Source organism: Anopheles funestus, chromosome 2RL, assembly GCF_943734845.2.
Source record: "Anopheles funestus chromosome 2RL, idAnoFuneDA-416_04, whole genome shotgun sequence".
NCBI classification, from domain to species: domain Eukaryota; kingdom Metazoa; phylum Arthropoda; class Insecta; order Diptera; family Culicidae; genus Anopheles; species Anopheles funestus.
Window position 1 is genome coordinate 75,309,871 of NC_064598.1, and position 15,717 is coordinate 75,325,587.

General features: G+C 43.3%; 5 protein-coding genes across 13 annotated transcripts; 2 read left to right on the forward strand and 3 right to left on the reverse strand.

The window, feature by feature from the left end:
- Positions 1-2: 2 nt before the first annotated feature.
- Positions 3-1,750, reverse strand: LOC125761153 (uncharacterized). Its single transcript, XM_049422050.1, has 2 exons — positions 1,484-1,750; positions 3-1,410 (listed from the first exon to the last, which is right to left on the reverse strand). Exons 1-2 carry the CDS (start codon positions 1,733-1,735, stop codon positions 817-819), a joined length of 846 nt encoding a protein of 281 aa, XP_049278007.1. The 5' UTR covers positions 1,736-1,750; the 3' UTR covers positions 3-816.
- Positions 1,751-1,802: 52 nt separating this feature from the next.
- Positions 1,803-2,422, forward strand: LOC125761173 (uncharacterized). Its single transcript, XM_049422081.1, has 2 exons — positions 1,803-2,068; positions 2,132-2,422. The coding sequence occupies exons 1-2, from the start codon at positions 1,838-1,840 to the stop codon at positions 2,324-2,326; spliced, it is 426 nt and encodes a 141-aa protein (XP_049278038.1). The 5' UTR covers positions 1,803-1,837; the 3' UTR covers positions 2,327-2,422.
- A 977-nt stretch (positions 2,423-3,399) lies between these two features.
- LOC125761129 (casein kinase I) lies at positions 3,400-13,489 on the reverse strand. 9 transcript variants are annotated; one of them, XM_049421996.1, is made up of 2 exons: positions 13,110-13,489; positions 3,400-8,934 (listed from the first exon to the last, which is right to left on the reverse strand). In XM_049421996.1, exon 2 carries the CDS (start codon positions 8,705-8,707, stop codon positions 7,142-7,144), a length of 1,566 nt encoding a protein of 521 aa, XP_049277953.1. In that variant the 5' UTR covers positions 8,708-8,934; positions 13,110-13,489; the 3' UTR covers positions 3,400-7,141. The 9 variants fall into 9 exon arrangements, with proteins under 9 accessions (XP_049277953.1, XP_049277957.1, XP_049277958.1 ...); XM_049422000.1 differs by lacking the exon at positions 13,110-13,489 and adding an exon at positions 12,698-13,099; XM_049422001.1 differs by lacking the exon at positions 13,110-13,489 and adding an exon at positions 11,847-12,686.
- Positions 13,490-13,767: 278 nt separating this feature from the next.
- LOC125761171 (putative oligosaccharyltransferase complex subunit CG9662) lies at positions 13,768-14,557 on the forward strand. Its single transcript, XM_049422078.1, has 2 exons — positions 13,768-14,073; positions 14,141-14,557. Exons 1-2 carry the CDS (start codon positions 13,935-13,937, stop codon positions 14,449-14,451), a joined length of 450 nt encoding a protein of 149 aa, XP_049278035.1. The 5' UTR covers positions 13,768-13,934; the 3' UTR covers positions 14,452-14,557.
- LOC125761165 (calcium and integrin-binding protein 1-like) lies at positions 14,498-15,651 on the reverse strand. Its single transcript, XM_049422071.1, has 5 exons — positions 15,422-15,651; positions 15,078-15,325; positions 14,903-15,012; positions 14,747-14,838; positions 14,498-14,662 (listed from the first exon to the last, which is right to left on the reverse strand). The coding sequence occupies exons 1-5, from the start codon at positions 15,505-15,507 to the stop codon at positions 14,641-14,643; spliced, it is 558 nt and encodes a 185-aa protein (XP_049278028.1). The 5' UTR covers positions 15,508-15,651; the 3' UTR covers positions 14,498-14,640.
- Between the last annotated feature and the right edge of the window lie 66 nt (positions 15,652-15,717).

Genomic DNA, 15,717 nt, shown 5'->3' on the forward strand with positions numbered 1-15,717 from the left:
GGTCTTTATCATACTTTATGTTTTTTTCTAAATGAATACAAGTTCATAAACATAATAGTTAATGAATTGTACACATAGTAAATAAGTGGCTTATTAAGAAGTTGCTGCGTAAGTAAACCACTAATGGAATTCTGCTTTGTGATTGTAATGTCTAATCTGGAATTTTATCGGATCTAGGCAGAACTTTTGCAAATAACACTAACGACTTCAAGTGTTCCACAAAAATATTACATTAGACGTTACAAAACGAGATACTTTAAAAAGGATTGTTTACAAACAGAAAACTGACTTTAATTACTCAGGATTTAAATAAATCAGAACATTTCAATAATTTATTCTGAGATTTTAAACACCCCTTAATGTTCCCTTTCACGGTTACATTGGCACCAACCAATGTGTAAGTGCTACCCAGTGGCGGTTGTAACGATAGTGTGCAGCGGCTGTCTAGGGCCCCGTCAGTCGGGAAGGTCCCGAAGACGAAAGTGTTTGATGTGGGTATCAAACGAAAGGTTTGAACACTCGTCAACAAGTTGCGGAACAGAAAAAAGGAAGTTCCCCCTCTCTAAGAAATTCATAAGCAAAAGCAATACACCCCCCGTAGAACTGAAATAACATTTTAAAAAGTCTCCTTCGTGGTGTTTTCTGGGGGCTTGGGCATTGGGCCTCCAAAAATAACTTCCCGACCTCGATCAGCACTTTTGAAATCAATTAGCTACTAACTAAGGTACTAATAATTGAAACTAATACGGCCATTCCTTTCCCTTTAAATACAGCATTACGATTGTAAGATTTCTCCTTTATTTACAAATTCATCATTTATGCCACAATCGCTTTCTGGTTGACTAGATGTCCTGGTAGCGGGGCTACATGGACGGCTCCCGGGTTGGCTGCAACGTACTTCGCAGCATGGGCCTGGGCTGGGAGGTAGTTGTTGTATCCGTAGCCATATCCGTGACCCAGACCGTATCCGTTTTCCACACCGTATCCTCCATACAGACCCAGCGGATTGACTGTCTTCAGAGCATTAACGTTAGCCTGGACCACAGTCGGGGCATATTTCGCTCCATAGTATCCTCCATACAGACCCAATGGATTGACGGTGTTCAGAGCGTTCACGTTGGCCTGGACCACAGTTGGGGCATACTTGGCGCCGTGGTATCCTCCGTACAAACCGTTGTTGTAGACAGAGTACGGAAGAGCGGCCGAGTATGGGTAGGACAGTCCATTATCCAACACGGAGGAGTATCCTAGTCCAGCAAGCCCGGAATAGTGACCCAGACCATCATACGAGTTCAGACCTAGTCCATACAGTCCAGAGTTGTAGGAGTACGGAAGGACCGACTGCACAGCTGGCAGGTAGGATCCGTTGGAGACAGCGGCCAGAGCCAGGACGGCGATCACGATGAATCCCTGGACAGTAGAACAAACATAACTCTAACCCATGAGTATCAATAAATACGACAAATGTGCGGATTGAACTCACCTTCATGGTTACAGTTGAATGATCCTTCGATCGATTGGGTTTGATCGTGAAAACGTTGCAAGTGAACTGTGATCGTTTGACCCAAATATCGTCTGCTTTTATAACAAACCCCAAGCGACGCATTTTCCGGTTAAAAAGACCTTGGTGACGGAATTTTCCTTTCGTTTTACACTTCCGGTACATGGCGCTATAAAAGATGCGACCACTGATGTTATTGGCATCAGTATTCGTACAGCGCTTCAATCCACACATTTTACAAAATCAATCATAATGAAGGTAAGCGTCGTGAGAAAATGGATTTGTTCAATTCTATTCCTAAAATACGCTCGTGTATCCCAGTTCTTCATTGCAATCATGGCGCTGGCGCTGGTCGCTGTGTCCGAGGCGTCCTATCAGCCATACGATGATGATCTTTCATACCAGAGCTATGGCTATGGACTTCCCCTGTCGAAAGTGGTCGTCGGTTCTTCGTACGGTCTGCCAGCAGCTGTAGACAAGTACTCCTACCCATCGCTGTACGGTTCTTATTCGACCGTGAAGAGCGTGGTCGAATACCCGTCGGTTGCTCCTGTGCTGGCCACCAAGGTCGTTGGTAACAGCTACGGATTGGGATACAACAAGCTGGTTGCCCCGGTCGTCACCACCAAGGTCGTTGATAACAGCTACGGATTGGGATACAACAAGCTGGTTGCTCCAGTCCTTGCCAGCGGATACGGTCTGGGATACAACAAGCTGATCGCTCCGGTTGTCGCCAACAAAGTCGTCGATAATGGACTGTGGAACTATGGCAGCTACGGACTGGGATACAACAACTATCTCCAATCTTCCAAATATGTTTATTAGCTAACGAACAAACCCAACCACTTGATATCTACAACTACCACGAACAACGTTTGTGAGCCATGATATGTTTTAATATAAATATATGAAGCAACGAAAAACAACATAAATGGGTTTTATGTATCTTTCCCTTGCTGATAATTTTGAAGCATTATCCTCAACTAAATAAACCAAGAGATGTTTCAAATTTAAATTTCAAACAATAGCAGCCAAATCAAACCGTGATCAAAAGGTGAACATTATAGATGAAACAGGTGGACGTCCTGCGTTTCCGTAGGTTTATTTTATTTGGATTCAGTCAGGCTATTGAAAGGCAAATGCCTTGCATAGAAGTCTAATGAGATCGGAAATTAGCCAACCGAAACGTTGGGACGCAATCTATGAGACTCGCGATCCCTATTCTCGACCAATAGGATTTAACGGCCTAATAAATCCACTTCGATTTTCAACGATTTCTTCACACCGCATTCGATATAAGAAATTAACGGCTATGTGATTTAATGCTATTATCATATAACTCGTATCAACTAAGAAACAAAACTATTTACTTGGAAAAAGTATTTTCCAACGCTTCTAACCTTTCTCGTGTTGCGTTCCATTATCGGCACTAGGCACTAGAATCTAAAACAAATTGTCGTGTTGGTATGTAGCTACGATCCTCAACCAAAGATCACTTCTTTCAAGAACGAATGCAGTGCCAAGTCAAATATAATGTGTCCTTCCGAAGCGGACCCAGCGATTATATTTGGCAGCATCGTAACGATGTAACTAGCGACAGACACGCGTTTCACGGATGACAGCACTTTTTGTTGAGCAATAATGCGATTGCATGATAATTAGTTGTAAAGAGATATTTGATGGTGATGACATAATTACGGCTAGAAGATTTTACTTACATGATGTACAATTCCCCGTATTATGAAGTGGCGGATTGCCAGGAAAAATAAGCATCCTCCTCAGTGCCCGTCTCTCTGTACAAATCAGTAATCTCCGTCGTATTCTCCGAGAAGCTTCTTCCAGCATCGGTATGATGAAACCCTTCTTTCCTGCCGTATTTTACACACCAACAGTGATACTAAAGTAAACCTTTTTACCATATCGGTTTTACATGATTTATTCTCTTCAATCGGTTTTAGCGTAACTTCATTCTGTTTTCCCATCTGCATCCATTGGTTTCCCATTCCTTTCCAAGCCCGTTCTGCCAGTGTCAACACCACCAGAAAGGAAGAAGCGTGTTGGTATCCTTTCCTGGACATCGGGTAACAGAGATTGTCCAAGGCACCAGACACATCTTCACACGAGCTTGGATGCCATCCGTCGATAAGTGTATATATTTGTTTGAGTGTTTTGTTTGTTAGAATTACGTTCTTCATTGTTACCCTTTTCTATCACTCACTCTTATCATCTCATTCCAAGCCACGGAATTGAGCCTGTGAAGCTCGCTTCCTTCTATGTACGTGCCCAATCCATTCCATATCATTTTTTTTTTGCTGTTGTTGCTGTAGAGTTGTTGTTATTACAATTGCACACCAAGCGCAATAATGTTTCCTAGAGCGTTATTCTCTTGATTTTCTTATGTTTTTGTTTTGTTTTTGTAATGTTTTCTCACGATGGATACTAATTACTAAATATTCTTAAATGTCGTTACTTCTTCCTTCTGCCTTCCTTTCCTTTTTTTGCTGTTGTTTGTCCACACACACACTGCTTCACGCTTCACACTCATCGGCACATCATTATCTTTCTGCCCAATTTTTATATATATATAGATACGGTAAACCACATTCATTCGTCGCACGCATGCAGAAAACCCATCAATTGCACATGCACCCGATCCCGATCGTACTGTTATTACATGCTGTTATGTGTGTGTGTGTGTTTGTTTTACTTCTTCTGTGTTTTTTTTGTTACTTCCTAACACATTTTTGTGTGTTTTCCACGTTTTATGGGCTACCCCGGTATTTTTCTTCTATTTTATCTGCCCTCTTTTCAGTTTTCACTCACTAGTGTAGCCTTCCTATTTCTGTCCACTTATCCATCTGTTGTCCCACACTAAAATCTAAGCAGGAGCTTCCTTCGTTCCTTCTTTTCAACACACACACACAATAGCATCGATTTTATTTCCCAGTTGGTCTACTTAAACTTAGCTTATCAAACGACGTGTGTGTGTGTGTCTGTCTGTCCGTTGTTTAATTTGTTTAGTTTTTTACTTTGACGTTAGGATCGTACTTCCTGCCAAAAACAGTATATTTAATTCACTTCGTTGCATTATTATGCTTCTTCCGCTTCTACATACACTTGTGTATAATGTATAAGGGTTGTGGTTGTAAATTGTAATCTTGCTGTTTCGGGTACGGGCAAAACTGTAACCCCGTTACACCGAGTGGTTCTTCTTCGTTAGTAGTAGATATTCAGTACTGTCCTAGATTAAACGCTAGCGGGGGATATTAAGTTAGTTTAATTTCATTATCCTTTTCTGTTACCGTCTGTGTATTTGTGAGTGTTTTTTTTTACAATTTATTCGCCATATCTCTACTAGAGCTTATTTTCATAGTACTGCTGGTGTGTGTCTGTCCTATGTATTGGTAGTATTTTTTTCAGCTTCATATATTCAAAACTGGTTCATACATTTGATGAAAGAAATATGGAAACGGTTTCCCAAGCAGCTTCCAGCAGTGTGTTTGTATTCTCCCCGAAACGTGAACCAGCCATTGCGTCCCTTTCCGCCTAAACATCGGTATGACTCGATAACCCTTGTTTGTCCTATTTTTTATGGTGTAACATACTGAACTATGCTTTTTTTTTCTTCTCCTTACACAACTCAGCGATCACTTATGACAGAAATCGAGCAGCGCATCCCTGCTTCCCCCCGTGCGCCACCGTTTGCCTCCCGGCTTCCCTCTTCTTAGTTTTGCAATTCTTATACTTTTATATTTATTTTCGAGAAAGAGAGAGAAAGCGGTTCGCGTTAGTTTAGAGTTAGTCGCATTTTATTAGTCGCAGCCTGAACTAGTACACCTTATTTCTTATCACCTTTCAACGCAGCGCGGCTCAAATACGCGCCCTATCCTTCCCTCTTACTACGCTGGAGGATACCAGATTTTTCCTCCTTCTGGCCGTTTTTGTTGTTTTCTTCTGCTTCTTCTTTCTTTCGCTAGCCTAAACGATCTCCCTACTCGCTCTCCGTTATATTAGTAAACCGCTTGCTTGGCTTGGCAGGTGGCTAAATTCATTTAAACATTACTATATCCCTTTTACGTTTATCTAACACTGTTTACCGTCGTCTACACCGCATCTACCGTCACCATCACCTGCGTACATCATCATCCTTACAGCATCAGTTCTGTCGATGATGACGCTGTTGTGTTTGTGTATGTGTGTGGATAAGCATTGCGCTGCTTTTTAAGCAACGTTTAAAAAGCGCTTCCTAAGCTGTTCATCCCTCTTCGATATGAACGGTTTTCTGCGAGTGGCAAATCATTGTTGTTTTTTTTTTGCGGATGACTGGTTGCGCATAAAGGATAACACATAAGGCTAGCAGCAATCGTGAGCCAAAAGACGAATTGAACGGCGAAACCCGAACGAAGGAAATGTGTGTGTGTGTTTGATTCGTCGTATGGAACCGGCTCTTTGCTCTCTGGCAGCGTGTTGCGATGATGATGAGGTGTGTGTTTCTGTTTTTGTTTCTGACCAACTATTTCAGCCAGCATTGAACCTCGCAAGCAAGGTTCTGCGCACGTCTAAACAGGCATTACATAGCATTACAAGCTGCTGCTTACAAAATAATCAAATATTCTTTAAGGTCATGTTTTTTTTACAGAAATTAGATGTATGGATGTACAGTGAATGCGTGATGCATTGATGGTGCTAAGTTAACATGCACAGCTTCAAACATACACGCGCATTTGAGGAAAATAATTATATTACGGACATTGCAGCTGATTCATCATTTTTTTTACATTTGATTTAATGGCAGCAACCAAAAACAAACAAAAAAGTATAATAGTAATTTGTATGACCTTCTTCAAATTGATTGATTCACTGCATTTTTACTAATCTTCAACAGAGCACACATACGGATAGTTCATTTGCTCTTTCTCAAGTGTCTCCAAAACATATGGAGGGACCGTATTATCAGTCGACATGCGGAAAACAGTCACTTTGTCTATGTTCTACATGTTACACCATCCAATAAATGTCCTTTGCGCAGCATGTTTCTTCCTTTCATATATACACACACACACACACACACTCAAACACACACGGAAGCTTTTCAGTTGGTTAACAGTGAACAGTTTTAAACGTTTTTCACCTTGCTTGCATGTATCCAATACAATGTTCCTATTACAAACGTAATTTTGTCTTCCATTGTACCCGAAAGCTCGTCTATATCCTTTGCTTTGTGTCATAGATCGCTTCCCCTAGACGAAAGCACGCACAGAATCTATCTACCTTGTTTCCTTGCTCTCTCATTAGAGATTGATTTTTGATTCTTCTAGTTCAGTAAAGCAAATGGATAATTTTGTTTTTTTTCTTTGTGTTTTTCTATCAAGAAATGGACCATGTTGTGGCAGGATGTTTACGATGTTGCGAATATTACATCACTATACAAGTGCGGCAAAAAAGCTAACTATATTGTGTTGTATGGAAATTAAAAAGAAAAAAGGAAGCAAGATCAAATGGAAATTATTATTCGCATAAACCCGAAGTCATATTAGACAACAAGTAAGTGGTATGTATTTGTGTGTGTGTGTGTATGTATGTACGGATGTTCAAAAGCGGCACGGAACCGGAAGAAACGGATTAAAGAAAAATTTAATATTATTCCGCATTTCTTGCGTCCAAATTTTGACCACGCAGACGAATCGAGGAACGACGTTCGGGTGTTTCGTGCCGGGAAAAGGAAGCTGCCACAACTGCCGCATCCACGCTCGGATCGTTTCCACCGACGCCACTGTTGTTGTTGATGTTGTTACTGTGCGCCGACGGCTGTCCACCGATGGTTTGCGGTCCACCACCCATCACCATGCCGCCACCACCGGGCTGTTGTTGCTGCTGCTGCTGCTGAACGCTTCCCCCTGCACCGCCCGGCGGTTGTCCTTTCTGCAGCTCCGTCCGAATGAAATGCTGCAGCAAGTGGCGCGTCTGTGGGGACATTTCCTTATTCTTATCGGCGGCAGCTGCAGCCGCAACGGCAACGGCCGTCGCCGCATTGTTACCGACCACGCCGGATGTCGCGTGACTGCTAACGATCGCGGTACCTCCCCCGACACTGCTACTGTTGTTAGCATTGTTTGCATTGCCGACACTGCCGGCTACTACCACACCGCCACCGCTGGCACCTTTGGACGGTGTCGTTACTGAGGTGGTGTTGGTGATTTGTTTCTGTTGCTGCTGTTGCTGCTGCTGCTGCTGCTGCTGTTGCTGCTCGTTCTGGGTGGCACTCGGTGTCCGGCTTTGGCCACGCTTCATGCTCGTGAACGCGTTCAGGTTGGGCCTACCGAACTTTAGCATATTCCAGTCAAACACGTAATCGTACACGAATCCCTGTCGGTGGAACAACGTGCGGAATAGCTTACGCAGATAGCAGTAGTCTGGTCGCTGTATAAAGTCCATATGGCGACAGTACGCGAGATACAGACTGAACTCACGCGGGAATCCTTTGCACAGCTCCTCGACCGGCGTGGAAAGCTTCTTCTCCGAGATCCGCTCGTACTTTTGGCGCTTGTTGGCCGCCTTCAACCCCTGCCACGGAAGCGTGCCGAGATTGAAGTACATCAGTACGTACCCCAGCGACTCGAGATCGTCCCGACGCGACTGCTCGATGCCAAGGTGTGTGTTAATCGATGCGTACCGCGCCGTGCCGGTTAGATTTTTATTTTCCCGGTACGGTATGTGGGACATGCTGCGCGAATCCTTGTACTTTTTCGCCAGCCCGAAATCGATGATGTACACCAGGTTGCCCTTCTTGCCCAGCCCCATCAGAAAGTTGTCCGGCTTGATGTCTCGGTGTATGAAGCTGCGCGAGTGTATAAAGTCAATGCGCGAAATCATCTGGTCGGCAAGCAGCAGCACCGTCTTGAGTGTGAAGCGGCGCGAACAAAAGTTGAACAAATCTTCAAGCGATGGACCGAGCAGCTCCATCACCATCACGTTGTAATCACCTTCCGAGCCGCACCACTTGATCGTCGGGATGCCAACCGCACCCTGGAGCATTTTGTAAAACTTGCTCTCGATGTGTAGCTGCGGATGTTTCGTTTTGATGCATTCCAGCTTGATGGCGACCTCCTCGCCGGAGGAAATGTTCGTACCGAGGTAGATATCGCCGAACGAACCGGATCCGATTTTCCGCCCTAGCCGATACTTGTTACCCACACGCAGTTCCATTGTGTTAAAATTTTGTCTGCAGGAGTTTTAATGTGCACTCCGTATCTTCTGTACGTAGCACTGTTGTGCTTTAGCTGAAAGCGCGCTTCGTTTTACGTGTCGGAATGAATTCTTCCGTTCCGGGTAGCCTCCTCCTCCTTCCACTTGCTGTTTTCTATCGATTGGCTTCTCCGGATCGGATCCTTCTGACCTGTCGTTGTCTCACAGACAAGATGGACGGTTCACGCCTGTACGGTAGACCAACCGGCAGTGTTGCAAAATCGATGTTGAGGCACCAACCGAAAAGAAAGAGATACAATAAAGTTAGTGATATGCCATTGCCTGCTATGTTGCAAAAAAAAAGTTACTCAAATGATTAGACTACTAGATCGCATCCAATATAGATTATTTCTAACCACGCGGAGTAATTTTGTACTCTGTGTGGATTTTTTTTGTTGTTGTAAAATATTATTCGATGTGGTATAATATCCAAACACGCCTGCACCGTTCTCCGGTGATCATTTCCTTGTACATGGCCATACGTTTACACTAGCAACATGCATCGGCATTTACCATCGTCGACACGTGCGGAATATCATCGCTTACAAGCGCCAACATCACCACCAGCATCGTTAGTTTTTCTTCGCCTTGAGAAGTAACATTTGCGACACGAGAATCGAATGATACACTACTGTACTTCCCACCCACTGATCCTCTGGCCGTGTGGTACACCCGAGACGAGAGCCAGCAGATGTTGGTTACTTTGTGCACCGAGATTGCACCTTTACCTCCACCACACTCCTTACACCCAGTGCGCGTTGCCGTTCAACCCTTGGTGAGATTTCATTTGTCCTCCTTCTGAATAATGCTGTGGCATGTGCTCTTTTTCTGCAGCCTAGCAGCCAAGGGGTGGGTGAATTAAAATCGTCTGCATTTTCTCGAGTGTCTGTCCCCACCAAACAACGGCAGCAGTACCGGAGACGAAACAATAACACATCTCGGCGGTGTCAGAAGCGTGTATCTCAAGGAAAAGCAGCAAAAGATTTCACACACCGCACTGCTAGTCGCAATCGCTTCACTGTTTCTTTGTGTGCGTGTGTGTTTACTCATATGTTGCAATAAATAATAAAGGAAATATGCAAAAGTATGTACACGCGTGAAGAATTGTGCGAACTGGACTATACTCGTACAATTGAATGTAGTTGGGATCTGCAGCAACCATATATTGAACTTGTACTTGTGAAAGAAAATGTATTGAATCTATCTAAATATTCAACGTGTTTTGAGCTCGTCAAATGGTACATTCGGTAGTGAACGACACCGATAAATCGCTGTGTCTAGGTTTTGACTATGTTGTTTTAGACAATTCCAGCTACAGAGAGTGACAAATTAATAACTACAAAAAGAGAAGAAAACAACAATCTTCTTTTCATCCTATGTATGATATCTAGCAAAATCCTGCTTTTCGAAATATAAATTCGCTATTTTCGATGATAGGCACTATAGAGCAAAGAACCTTGGATTGTAGATTATCCATGGCAATGTGCAAACGAATGGTAATGATACACTCAAATCCTAACATACGTGCATGACTATTTACAGATAATTGATTACAACTTTGCAGTCGCTCTTCTCTTCTCTTTCTTCGTTCAGAGCACCTGTCACAACGTTCGAAGCATTTTAGGACACTCTTTCCTTGCTTAGCACTGAAGATATTTAGACGCAATTTTGGCAATTTGTGTGGTAAGAAAATCTATCAGCTGACAGATTTTAGATAAAGCTCTTTCCCTGTAGACAGGCCAAGATAAGCAAATAGACATGGTATCAATACTTGATTGATTCTGTCGGTTATCTGCTAGATAAAGTACACCGAATGTAGCCATAGTTCCTTTCTCACTATCCTCACAATCATCACTTTTGTTTCCCATCCGGCTTACCAGTTTGATTATTGAAAATGACAACCAATGACGAGCAAAACGAAGAAACAGCTAGATTACGAAAAGAGTGTTAAGAATGGCGACGAATCAATATAGCAGCTATTCCGCTTTCCGTTGCTTTTGGTCGAGAGACAAAGAGGAGAAAACAACAGACGGTAGGAGTAAGTCAAGAGCCCACAAACACACCACCCGCAGTGGCCACGGAGGGGTCCAACAAGGGAAGCAAATCTGGCCAGTGTGTTGCTTGGTTACGGTTCAGAGGAAGCAATTGATATGCCATTTCTGCTTCACAGCACCTTGTCCTGGGCTTCTGTCCTCGTATCATCTCACCGTACCCCAAAAACCATTCTCATCTCATCTAGACGAAGGGAACGGGAATCGTCAACTGGACACGACAACGGTATGTATTGTTTTTTCTTGGCATTTCTCTACGGTTGTGCCTTACCGTTCCACCAGCAGCTTTACGGAAACGCAGGTTGGCTTCCTTTTGTGTGTGTGTGTTGGAAAACTAAACACGGTGTACTGGAAAATGCAAACCAAAAAAAAAAAACATTCCATGAAACAAAAGGCACTAAGGTGGGGAGTTTGGATTTCAAAGCAAAGGGGTAGGTTACGGAGTGCTGGACGAGAATTGTGAGGATGATGTCCGACAAGTGCTGTGAATTGAAAGGCACCAACCAACCAACCAACCAACATCATCCCCGTGTATGCTGATCCCACCAGAAGTACTTCTTAACCACGATGTTCCGGGATTACATGCGTGATTCATAGTCCCTCTTTCTTGGAAGCGGCAGTTCTTGAGTTGCTCATTTGATATAGCATCGTCATTTCGATACCTTCGCTTTAATCACACAATTGCACACGCACATAACGACGACAAGACAAGACTGTGACACCGTTTTCACCACACATTGTACATATTTTGCGTTACGTATCGACGAGAACAACACGGTGAGAACTATTCAATATTTTTCACGTATAGCGCTACCACAAAGCGAAAAATTGCACTTGTTCGTATTTTGTTTGGCTGTCATTTTGTTCGTTCCTGTCATTTGGATGCGCGTTGTTAGGCAATGTATGAAGCACGATACCGTCGCTAACCATTCCATACCAAGGGGAAGCGGAGATATCTATCGTACGAAATCAAGTACACTTTGCGTTCTGCGTTCGATTTTATAATCTTTTACAGTATATATTCGGCGTACCGATGGTTTCTTACCAACCCACTGTCACCAGCAGCAAGCCCGACACATAACGTTGGCCACCATCTTTTCCTTTTTGGAGGAGCCACGCACAAGAAACACACACCGAAAAAAGGCAAATAGAAGAACCCAAAAAATCCGGGGCGAAAACGTGCGCTCGGCGCTGATGACTGCTGTTGTGTTGGGGTCAGTTCTTGCTTGCTACCTGGCGCTGGTTCTTTTCGCTTCCCTCGTATTTCCCACCTATGCTCACACACTCGCGCGCGCCCAGGGTTATATGGTGTGATGAACGTGTGTGCGTTTCTACGCTTGTCGTTCCTCTTTGCGCATTGCACGCAAGGTATGGTTGCTTCCTTTTCACACACGGTTTTTGTTCGTCCAGTTCACACACGCATACAAACACGTCACACGTAAGCGCACGCACTGCTCTTTTACTACGTTCGATGACAGATATTTCTCTGGTAATGAAATATCCTTGGCAACACTGCAATCAGCTCACATCTGCGATCCATGCAGGCAGCACTGCCCTCACTAGCGAATTTGCGTGTTGCGAGTGTGTGTGTGTGCGGGTACGCGATTGTATAAACCTTCTTCGTTTTCAACCTCGTGCACACGCATACTACACCAACCGCTGGTTCTATTGCTGATTGCGTATTTTACACTACATTATCGCTCTAGTAAACCCACACTAACGCAACACCACGTCTTCGCTACGTAAATCCTCCAGCCGAGAACTTCCTTTGTTGTGTCAAAAAAAAACACTCCTTTCTGCACACCCCGTCCCGTTCCCCTTAGGACAATCTGGCACATACGCACGCACTTTCGTAACAAGCTTTAAACGATGCGCACCATTAAAGCCTCATTATACTGACCACCAAAAATTGTTTCCATGATGATGGCGGACGACGAACGTATGTAATGCACGGTTGTATGTATGGGTGTACTATTGCTGTTCGTCGAAATCCACCACTAATGATGGCTGCTGCTGCTGCTTTTGCTAACTTCACTCGCCCGTTTTATCTAGTAACCCTCGATGAAGGACTTTTCATGGCGCCTATCGATGAGAGACAGGCATCAGCCAAATTAACGTAACACACGTCCCATGGGCAAAAGAGTGTGTTTGGAATCTTTTGCTCCTATTCATATGCTACATCGTTGAAATGCCGTATTCCATAAGCCTCAGTTCGATATGCAATCCGTACATTCCCAACACCTCACAGAACACATTCCCGTAGAGAGAGATAAAAAGGCTACTTGCAGAAAAGTTGGGGGAAAAAAACTCACGTTGCACTACCGATTCGAGATGGTAGCATCGAGTTGGCCGATTCCGGAGTCCATAGGACACGATTACAGGGTACGGGACACACTGTAGCCGCGCGTGTGCAGCCAGAGGGACCACCAGAAAGGAAAACGTGGAAATGCACACTGATCAGTGACGGTGATGTCGATGGTGATGACTGGCGCCTGGGGTCATCGATTCCCGTGGTCCGCGGCGAGGTCGGAAAAAAACTAAGGAAGCCTTTGAAAACGCGATTTTCAGAAAACTACGAAACGAAACACGACCTACGCGCACAACACGGTGGATGTGTTTTTCTCTTCGCCCGTTTGCTGACCGTGCTTGTGCTCTTTTCTTCTGCGAATAAAACGTCTACAGCAAGACTAACTAAGAGAAGCACACGGTTACACAGTCCATACAAACGCACACGCGCGCACGTACCCACACACACGCATCGTAGCGATATAATGTTAATTTAGCGTTTCCCAAGTAACAATTTGCCGAAACAGGAGTAAAAGTGGGAAAACGATCACATCGTCAGCATATTTGCAGAAAAATTAAAATTAAAGATCATCTCGTTATTTTAAATTGTTTCGAAACGGAAACGAAAAGATAAATATACCTAATATAAATTAAATTATTTATTCTACTCTTCGACCGATTGTGTTTTCACAGATGATCCGTGTAATTGTGCATTAATGTTGATTTGTCACATTGTTGTCAAATTGTTCATGACATTCATGACAGCATCGCAATAGGGGGTGTGTGTAAAATTGCCGTATCAACAACTCAGCAGAGGAAATTGTACCCTAGAAATAGTTTTCATCAAAAAAATGGAAGCTCTGTACAGTCTACCGTTCTTTCTCTTTGAGGTGCCGAACTTGAAGCTAAAGCGACCCTCATGGCTTCACCAACCGTCAGCAATGACGGTATTTTCATTTGTACTGCTTTCTTACTTTCTGGTCACCGGAGGTTTGTGTCGGCGTGTGGGCTCGATGTAGAATTTTGCATTCTAATCAAAGTGCTTATTGTATTCCAGGCATTATTTACGATGTGATCGTTGAACCACCGAGTGTAGGATCGACAACGGATGAACATGGACATTCGCGACCGGTAGCGTTTATGCCGTACAGGGTGAACGGTCAGTACATCATGGAAGGACTTGCCAGTAGCTTCCTGTTTACGATTGGAGGCCTTGGCTTCATCATTATGGATCAAACGCACACTCCAGGCAAGCCTAAATTGAACAAAATTCTACTCATTGCCATGGGCTTTATCTTTATCGTTGTGTCGTTTATTACAACGTGGATTTTCATGCGAATGAAGCTTCCAGGCTACCTTCAGCCTTAGAGCCTCAGTATTGGCTCCAACTCATAGGCGTTTAAGTAAACCGCTATTCGAAACAATACAAATACAATTTTATTATGACATTGTGCGTTTACATATACTTAAATTACATCACGAGTTGGACTATATGATCGTTAGCAATATATTCGAAAGGTTTTGAGTAACATAGGTATGATGGAGTGCAGCTGCATGTTATAGTCGTATACGGAAGGAGCTGTAAGATAACCAGAAACAACAATGTACGATCGAGAGAGAGAGAGAGAAAACACACTGAAATTTTCGAGTGTCGACTACTTACTTAATGAAATCTGACGATTTGTCGATAATGTGCTCAAATTCCGCAAACGACAAAGCTCCATCATCATCTAAATCGGCTTCTTCAAGGATGTTCTAGAATGTTATAAGATTGATTGTATAATTGTAGCGTCTAGCATATCACATAGCGTATGCTTACATTAATGAGTTGTTCAATGTCGTTATCACCGAGATCCGAGTTGTAATCTACCAAACGTTTTATGACTTGTTTTAGATCATTCCTACCAATCATGTCATCGCCATCGAAATCTAAAACGAGAAAGATACAAAGTTTTTGAACCACAGCTTTTCCTCTAGACCGCACCGTCCTTTACCATAGATTCGAAACGCGTGTTCTGCTTTCACCGATTTTGGTGCAGCATCGGAAAACACGGACATCATGTCGAGAAAATCTTCGAACGTTATGTCGCCATCGTTACTCGAGCTAAACACTTTGCATATCCTATCCCCGAACGGATTGGCCTTCAGTTCCGGATACTCAAGGACTTTGCTCATTGATAGCTTCGCATTCTTATTGTGTCCTACTTTTTCAGGGGCGAGGTTCTTGAATTTCTTGTGGGCACTGGAATGCAAAACAAAACAATATTCGATTTAGATGATGTTGAAAGCGAGAAGGGTTTTGGTGATTTCATTATGCTTGGAACGGTTTGCCACTTACTACAAGATTTCTTTCTTTGTAAAGTATGTCAAATCTTCATAATCCTGAAGTTCGTCTTCACTGAACTGGCTCTTCACTTGGCCCATTACAAAGCTTAGCAGGATTGATGGTCACAAATATGGATATCTCGAGCTATAATTTGCACAAAAAGATATTGTTATGCAGTAAAGTTTGTACAAGAGAAAATATTTGTGTTTATTAATTTGACAAACAAAAGTCCAGGGAAGAGCAACTTTTTGACAGTTACGTATTGGTACATTTATAACCACACATTAAGTTCTGTAGCAAAAAAACGG